At 37.1% G+C, this 9,374-nt stretch overlaps 1 protein-coding gene across 4 annotated transcripts in view; it reads left to right on the top strand.

Moving 5' to 3' along the window:
- Window positions 1–9,374, top strand: part of LOC107733953 (kinesin-like protein kif7) — a 36,720-nt gene that overhangs the window by 12,305 nt on the left and 15,041 nt on the right. For all 4 annotated transcript variants that reach the window (XM_016545818.1, XM_016545817.1, XM_016545816.1 and 1 more), the window contains exons 7-11: window positions 2,065–2,262; window positions 3,592–3,740; window positions 3,831–3,961; window positions 4,088–4,249; window positions 6,478–6,680. In XM_016545818.1, coding sequence (XP_016401304.1) covers window positions 2,065–2,262; window positions 3,592–3,740; window positions 3,831–3,961; window positions 4,088–4,249; window positions 6,478–6,680 — 843 coding nt within the window. The remainder of the gene's footprint in view (window positions 1–2,064; window positions 2,263–3,591; window positions 3,741–3,830; window positions 3,962–4,087; window positions 4,250–6,477; window positions 6,681–9,374) is intronic.

Genomic DNA, 9,374 nt, shown 5'->3' with positions numbered 1-9,374 from the left:
CAGTACAGTGTTTATTATCTTAATGTTCTTTTTGAATGTCATCATTCAAAGCGTTTCTGTCTTCTTTCATTCAGTTAGGGATAGCTGGCTGTTTTTGTCCATATTAGGAATTTCCTGGAGCGTCCTGAGTTCTATTTCTTCTATAATGTATATGTGGATTTTCTGCACGTCCAGTGTGAATGAAACACACATCACATGTGTTCATAGCACTAAATAATGGCCAATCCATAAAAATAATACTACTTTTTTTAAATAGCATTTAAAAATAGTAAAAAAGAACTAAACCAAAAACTGTGGTAAAAAAACTAAAAAAACTAAGGTATTTATTGAACCGTGGGCTAACTGTATTGTTGCATCCGTACTGTTTACTCTGAAATACTGTATAACAGGAATATCACAAACTGAGCGCAGACCCTGATTATTAACCTTTAAAAAAAAATATTTAACATTAAATCTTGCAAACCCCCCTCCCCCCCCAGGTCTGGTTGGCAGGTCTGTAAAAGTGTGAGAACCATGTATGTTTACAAAAGATGGTGTTGTGAAATAGCTTTGCTGTCTTAGAAAATCTCCTGTGAGCCCATTCATTGTCATACGTTTATTTGCACATTATTCAGCTGTTTGTCTGTTTTTGTATATTTTACAGACAATATTTTACCCACAGCCATAAAAACAGACAACAAAGCTAAGTAGTCAGTTTTATAAATGGATGATAGATCTGAACGTCAGGCTCAATTGTTCAGTTATTCAGCATGCCCAGTAGACATGTTTTTCTGTTTTTGAAATGTTGAATCATATAATGGAGATTTCCTCGCAAAAACACTTAAATTAAGAGAGACCATGTTGTGCTAATTATGCTAATTAGTGTTTATGGCAGGCGTCTGTCATTTCTATTGAATTCATATTGAATTTCTTCATTACGAAAAAATGTACAGTATGTGCTAAGGCAAACATTACTCTCACTTGTTACCTTTGCTGTTTTGAAAACCCCTCACTTTAATTTTTACATTTCTCTGCATGAGCTATTATCTATCTGTCTGTCTGTCTGTCTGCCGTTCTATCTATCATTCAGGATTTCTAGCATTCTATCGTTCTATCTAAATATTGTTCTGCCTCTATCTATCATTCTAACATTCTATCTATCATTCTAGCTATCATTCTATCGTTGTTGTTGTTAAATAAAAATTTTTTTAATAGTTTTAGTTTTTTGTTAATTGAAATAAAGCTAATATAAAATCATTACGAAAAAATTTACAGTATGTGCTAAGGCAAACATTACTCTCACTGTTACCTTTGCTGTTTTGAAAACCCCTCACTTGAATACATACATTTCTCTGCATGAGCTATTATCTATCTGTCTGTCTGTCTGTCTGCCGTTCTATCTATCATTCAGGATTTCTAGCATTCTATCGTTCTATCTAAATATTGTTCTGCCTCTATCTATCATTCTAACATTCTATCTGTCATTCTAGCTATCATTCTATCATTGTTGTTGTTGTTAAATAAAACTATTAAAAAAAAAATTTTGTTAATTGAAATAAAGCTAATATAAAATATATATATTAAATGAAAAACTTGAAAAAACCTAAATGAAAGTTAGAAATGTTACTTTGGCAACTAATTGAAATAAAATAAGTTTAAGTTGAAGCTGAAGTGATAAAATAAAACACAAACTGAAATAAAAATAAATTAAAGCTAAACAGTAATAAGTAAATCTCAAACTAAAGAAAGTGACTAAAGCACAACAAAATTACTCAAATTGAAATTATTGAAACTTATTAAAATGGAAATCTATCTATCAGTGTTATTGTTAACTAAAACTATTACAAATAATTTTCGTTAATTGAAATAAAGCTGAAAAAATTAAATTTTATCTATCTATATTATTATCGATAATAACTATATATATTATCTATCTATCGATCTATCTATCTATCTTCGAATTCTGAATGGTGCACAACACACTTAGTAGGTGCAGTGCACACAAGCCTTAGTTAAAACAATACTGGGGACATCTTTTGTATTTGAATGTGGTTGTAACTGGATGTCGTTTTCTCTCGCTCCTAGAGTGATAAGCTACAAGAGCAGCAGGATCTAATAGCGGAGCTTCACAGTCTGTTAGCCCAGCCTGGAGGAGTAGGGCTGCTCCACCTGAAACAGAGACCTCACACGGCTCCTATCAACTCACTACTGCAGATATCAGACACCGCCGGTCGCCTCTCTCCTCCCTGCTACAGTGATGTGGGCAGAAGCCTCACCAGACAGGTAACTGATATGTTTTGATTTGTCTCACAGCATCCTTGACCACAAACACACATCAACTTTAATTCAAGATACAATCCACAGCTGCCACCTCCTGGGTTGAGCTGTTAGTAGTACACAAACATCTTCAAACCCATTGCCACACATGCTGTGTAATTCTGTGTTTTGACTTCACCCACATACTTTCAGATGCAAACAAATTCAGCTAATTGCCAAGGTAACATTGTGATGTCTTAACAGTCAATTATACACCCTAAACCCACTTTTGATGTTTATTTTTCAAGCCTCTTGTATGACAAGCTGGCATTTGATGAATCGTCTGAAGACAGGGTTATTTGTTAAAGCTATAAGCCATGAGCGGCTGTTTGTTAAGCCAATTTTGGAACGGCTCACTGCATACAAGAGATGTTTATACTGGACACACTCAACCACTGCACTATTCTCCAAAACGACAGATGGCAGCACAGAAAAAAAATAGCAGCTGAAACAGCAGTGAAGAAGCACCTTGCCGCATTTTTTATTTTCCTGGCTTTGTATGATATTATTAATTTATGTTCATTGAACATTAATTAATTGCAAAAGGTGGATAAAACAACAGAAACACTCAACATCCAGTGTTTCCAGTGACTTTTCTCTCGTTTACATTTTGTTTATATTGTACAACCCTAGTCAAGATTATGTATTTACAGCTTCTGTTCAAAGAAATAAATACTTTTATTCAGCAAGGACACATTAAATCATCAAGTGATCAAGTGACAACAAACAGCTTTTCCACTGTTACAAAAAATTCTATTTCAAATAAATACTGCTTCAGATGAACCATTTTGTTTCCACAAAAATATGAAGCAGCACAACTGTTTTCAACATTGATAATAATAGGAAATGTTTCTTGAGCAGCAGATCAGCATATTAGAATGATTTCTGAAGATCATGTGACACTGAAGACTGGAGGAATGATGCTATCACAGGAATAAATTACATTTATTTTATAAATTACATAACAGTTTTCATTCAAATAATATAATTCATTAGCATTATTATTGGTGAAATTGCTACAAATGATTTGTGACTGTGTGCGTGTATCAGATATTTTACAGTAGATTGGGTGCCCTAACAACCCCAAAACTATTATTAAAATGTAATTGCTTCAAATCAAATGTTTTAATATTGTTAATTATTATTAGAGCTTTCTGGTCTGGGTAAAGGCTGAGAAATATTTACTAAATACTTTTTGAAATCCACATGGAGAAAATGAATACGGGAGTGATGCGCACAGTATGTAGTTAGAAGCATTATTATGCATTTTTTTCACCTTTATGTGAACTGTTTTAGGTTGAAATGGGTGCATCAGTAGACAACAGCTCATTTTCAGACCAGACCCAGTGGGACAGCGGACGTGGAAACACTCACTATGAAACCTCTGGGAAAGGAGTGAATCGAGATGAAGATGGCCATGTTCAAACTGCCAGAGATAAACGGAAGTATGTAAAATTATATTAATCCAGTTCTAATGAGAAGGTTCATTGAGAATAAATGTCTAATCTATTCAGCATTGCCATCATTCTTGACAGATCCATCAATGTAACCTGGACAAAGAAAGATGCTACATTGCTCCAAGGGTCTTGTGCTGGGACCAGGGCAACCCTGTCTCAGGCGCTCGGACTTGGCCATCCTCTGGGTCTACAATGCACCAGACACACATGTGAGTTAAACATCCTTGAAAACATTTGACAAGGGTCTCTGTGTTTGACGGAAACGCACTGGCCCACATTAGTTTCTTTCCCATATTCAGTCAGTTGGCATTGATTTGTTTTGATTGATTCTCCAGCTAACAGCAGCTTTGGCGAGAGCTCGGTGTGGGAGAGCGTGAGAGGTTTTGGAGGCGAGTTCTGCTCAGAGAGAGGGCTTCTCCAGGCACAGCAGAAGATCAGAGAGCTGTCCATCACCATCCGCATGAAGGAGGAACTCATTAAAGAGCTGGTCAAGACAGGTGAGAAAACCTGCTGGTCAGAGGTACCAGTATTAAAGGGGTCATATGATGTTGCTAAAAAGAACGTTATTTTGTGTGCATCGCGCGGCATAAACATAAAATGTCTGCATTTGTGATCGGAGAAATGACAAACAACAAGCGCTTCTATACACTGCCCAAAACTCGCGTTATGAATCATCAATGGCAAATCCTTTAAATATGAATATGTACTTGCAGGCTGTGAGTCAGATCAAGCCGGCATTGTAGTCTACTCTACCAGGATCAGGAAACAGTCCTCCATAAAATGTGCTGCACATATCTGAATATTTGGGTTAAACTGTTCTGGAACAGTGTTGTAAATACAACTTAACCACTGATTTCTAGTCGTGTCCTCTTTTGGAAGACCAAACAAAGTAGTTTCGCTTTCGTAATGAAACACACAGCGTCTTCACGTCATGGCGGCGGCGACAGCAACAATAAAGTTACGCCTTATTTCTTTGCGTGAACATTTGGGCGGCGTTAAGCAAATCTTCCCAAATCGTGACGTAGACATGTGGGGGCGTGTTTAAACGAGGCGTTTTAGGAGGGCGTGGACCAGTCTTAACTTTTATAAAGAATATCTCTTTGGGTTTGAGACTTTAGTCTTTGCAACTTTAGGGATCTTATCTATTCACGAACAGCTTGTAACACTCCAAAGAGAAAGGAAAACTTGAAATTGCATCATATGACCCCTTTAAAATGACAAAAAAAAAAGTGTTCTGAAGTATATCTGTCACATAGAGTACCGACTCAAATACCTGAAAATATTTGTGTGCACCTGTTAGGATAATTTCATTAATCTCCACTGGAAGAGCAGTTTATATCATTTGTATCTTTTTTCTGATGCTTCTAAACTATTTCTTCTGTTCTTTATTTTATTACTGCCTGTTAACTTAATTTACTGAATAATTACTTAGAAAAGCTGGTTGTTCTTTTCTTGAAACATGCAATTTTACAATGTTTTTGAATTGTATTACAAAATATAAAGCCAGTACAGTGCTGCAATTATGAGTCTTTAACCCCAGAAAGCATTTTTGCCAAAAGTCAGTGTTCTTTTTTTTTTTAATGCCTGAAATCTAAGGTCTGTGGTGAAAACAAACTTTTTATTCATTTTATTCTACGACATAAAATTACATGTTTTGAAAAAGGTTGTTGCTAACAATTAAATAGCATGACTACAGAAGCTGTTGGGGATATTAAATTTGATCACACCGAACATGTAAGCTCATCTACTCACTAGTCCACATTCATAGACTGGTTATGTTAATACTCATGCTCTTGCAAACTATTCTAACTGTTTTAAATTGCTATTCTAATTTTAAATAAAGATTGAAAAGAGTTGTTGGAATCTTAGTGATGGTGACTCTGAAATCATGTGACCGTGGTTTATGGCCTAACTTTAGCTTTTTATCTTTAATTTGCATTTAGGCTTCAAAATTCATAAAAGTTGTGTTAATTTGTGGAGATCTTCTTTATGAAAAAAAAACATGTAAGAATCATAAACTTTTGTTGGTCACATATCTTATTTTCTGGAATAATCCAAAAGCCAGTGGAGAAATCATATTGGGTTTTTGTTAGTGGAACCAGGGTAATGTGAACTACTAGTATGTGAACTACCTGCAGCACTTTTTGTGCCCTACCAGTGTGCAATGACTAATCAATAAAAACTTTAATAATGGATAATGAAAAGGATTGACAACCAGTTTCATCATCTGTTAGTCGAGTCTTTGTGTTGTGCAATCAAGAACCTTCCTCAGTTGAGCTACTTTACAGCAGTGAAAAACACAGTTCTATGAAACAAAATGGCAAGGTCACAGAGCTAGCATTCACGATATAAGTTGTCCAAAGCGTGGGAGCATATTATATTAAATGCTTCATAGAGTTTTATGTGCCCAGTGTTTTGTGACAGATGCTTGTGTCATTTAATGTACTTGAGAGCTGCTTAACTTGGTTCAAGTCTTATGTACCTGTAAATGTTAGAAATTTACTTTTATTTGGTGTAAAGACACCCCATCTCAATGTATCCAAGCATGTATGCGAACCGAATCTAGCAGATGGCATAAGTTAATGGTTTGATTTCGATTTTCATAAAGAAATATATTGAATTTTCCATAAAATTACATTAGTTTCACAGTGAATTTTTCTTTGCACATTACCATTCAAATGTTTGGGGTCTGCAATATTTATCAAGGTTTTTATGTCCTCTCTAGGTAAGGATGCCCAGGCCATGAACAGGCAGTACAGTCGTAAGATCTCTGAGCTGGAAGCCGAGGCGGAGCAGGCCCGAGTGGAGCTCACAGAGGCACAAAAGCAGCTGCAGGACCTGGAGGTTCAGGGCGGTCGTGACGCTGCTGACCGCTCCAAAGCTCAGGAGTGCAGGAGGAAAATCGCAGCTGCGCAGACCAAAGTTCAGGTCTGTGTCTGGCAGCTTTGTCTTGCCGAAAGGCATCATTATGGAAATCCCTTTTGAGTGGTGTTTCTCTAGAATGGTTTTAGGGTTGTCACCAACATTTCAGTTTTTTTGAATACCACAGCATGAATTGATGCAATGCAGTAGGAGTTTTTGCCTACTGAAAGGTTTTTTGTTTTTTTGGGGAAAGACGTTTCGTCAGCTGAACAATCGTAATGTTAAAGTCCGTGTGAACTGGAAGTTGCGACCGACTTTACTTCCGTATTGTGATGTACATCCGAGAGAAACGGAATATTGAATGAGAAAAACAGAGGGCGTGGCTGGGTTTTTTCTACTGCGAGCTAATTGGATGTAGTAAAGTAGGCGTTTCATTCAGAACAACACTGACAGTTGGCGGGGCGTGTTAAAGCCTGTTTTGTTCAGGCCAAAGCCGCCAAACTGACGTCATCAGAGAAGGTCCGTCATTTCAGAGGGGAGGTGCATTTTCAGATTTGGATTAAAGATTACGAAGGCAAACAATTTTTTTTTTGTGGATTGACTTGCACGGATGAATTGTTCACCACAAAAATAGCAGTGTGCGACTGTGCGCTAACAAAATAAATATAGTCAATTTTGATTTCATGTGTACTTTAAACAACAGTTCAAAGGTTCAGCCTCGTTTTCATTCCTTTCAAAAATTAAATATGGTGCAAATGAATGTGACCAAATAAAGAGACTTAAATGACATGTGAAACAGGCCTTACTGCAAATAGGCCTGTCGCAATAATCAATATATCGACTTATCGCGCAATATACAGTGGGTACGGAAAGTATTCAGACCCCCTTAAATTTTTCACCATTATATTTACTTAAAAATTTTGCTAAAATCATTTAAGTTAATTTTTTTTCCTCATTAATGTACACACAGCACCCCATATTGACAGAAAAACACAGAATTGTTGACATTTTTGCAGATTTATTAAAAAAGAAAAACTGAAATATCACATGGTCCTAAGTATTCAGACCCTTTGCTCAGTATTTAGTAGAACCACCCTTTTGATCTAATACAGCCATGACCCTTTTGGGAAAGATGCAACAAGTTTTACACACCTGGATTTGGGGATCCTCTGCCATTCCCCCTTGCAGATCCTCTCCAGTTCTGTCAAGTTGGATGGTAAACGTTGGTGGACAGCCACTTTTAGGTCTCTCCAGAGATGCTCAATTGGCTTTAAGTCAGGGCTCTGGCTGGGCCATTCAAGAACAGTCACAGAGTTGTTGTGAAGCCACTCCTTCATTATTTTAGCTGTGTGCTTAGGGTCATTGTCTTGTTGGAAGGTAAACCTTAGTTCCAGTCTGAGGTCCTGAGCACTCTGGAGAAGGTTTTCATCCAGGATATCCCTGTACTTGGCCGCATTCATCTTTCCCTCAATTGCAACCAGTCGTCCTGTCCCTGCAACTGAAAAACACCCCCACAGCATGATGCTGCCACCACCATGCTTCACTGTTGGGACTGTATTGGACAGGTGATGAGCAGTGCCTGGTTTTCTCCACACATACCGCTTAGAATTAAGGCCAAAAAGTTCTATCTTGGTCTCATCAGACCAGAGAATCTTATTTCTCACCATCTTGGAGTCCTTCAGGTGTTTTTTTAGCAAACTCCATGCGGGCTTTCATGTGTCTTGAACTGAGGAGAGGCTTCCGTCGGGCCACTCTGCCATAAAGCCCCGACTGGTGGAGGGCTGCAGTGATGGTTGACTTTCTACAACTTTCTCCCATCTCCCGACTGCATCTCTGGAGCTCAGCCACAGTGATCTTTGGGTTCTTCTTTACCTCTCTCACCAAGGCTCTTCTCCCCCGATAGCTCAGTTTGGCCAGACGGCCAGCTCTAGGAAGGGTTCTGGTCGTCCCAAACGTCTTCCATTTAAGGATTATGGAGGCCACTGTGCTCTTAGGAACCTTAAGTGCAGCAGAAATTTTTCTGTAACCTTGGCCAGATCTGTGCCTTGCCACAATTCTGTCTCTGAGCTCTTCAGGCAATTCCTTTGACCTCATGATTCTCATTTGCTCTGACATGCACTGTGAGCTGTAAGGTCTTATATAGACAGGTGTGTGGCTTTCCTAATCAAGTCCAATCAGTATAATCAAACACAGCTGGACTCAAATGAAGGTGTAGAACCATCTCAAGGATGATCAGAACAAATGGACAGCACCTGAGTTAAATATATGAGTGTCACAGCAAAGGGTCCGAATACTTAGGACCATGTGATATTTCAGTTTTTCATTTTTAATAAATCTGCAAAAATGTCAACAAATCTGTGTTTTTCTGTCAATATGGGGTGCTATGTGTACATTAATGAGGAAAAAAAATTAACTTAAATGATTTTAGCAAATGGCTGCAATATAACAAAGAGTGAAAAATGTAAGGGGGTCTGAATACTTTCCGTACCCACTGTATATACACACATTTAAGAAAATAAAAGAAATTAAATAAAAATGACAAATGCATTCAACAACATTTCAAAACTAAACATTTAAATGAAAACAAAAAAATAAAGCTAAAAACAATTCAAAATATTAAAGAACAAAAGGTATAAGAGTATAATAATGATTCTAACATAACACTAAGCCAAACACCAAAAAAACAACTACATATGTGTATGTACAGCCACACACATATACATGTACATATATATAAATACATTAAATATATATATATAT

This window comes from Sinocyclocheilus rhinocerous, unplaced genomic scaffold (genome assembly GCF_001515625.1).
Source record: "Sinocyclocheilus rhinocerous isolate Xijiao unplaced genomic scaffold, SAMN03320098_v1.1 scaffold760, whole genome shotgun sequence".
In the NCBI taxonomy this organism is placed as follows: Eukaryota; Metazoa; Chordata; class Actinopteri; order Cypriniformes; family Cyprinidae; genus Sinocyclocheilus; species Sinocyclocheilus rhinocerous.
The sequence above is the reverse complement of the archived record's forward strand: the minus strand, read 5'-3'. Positions and strand labels throughout refer to the sequence as shown.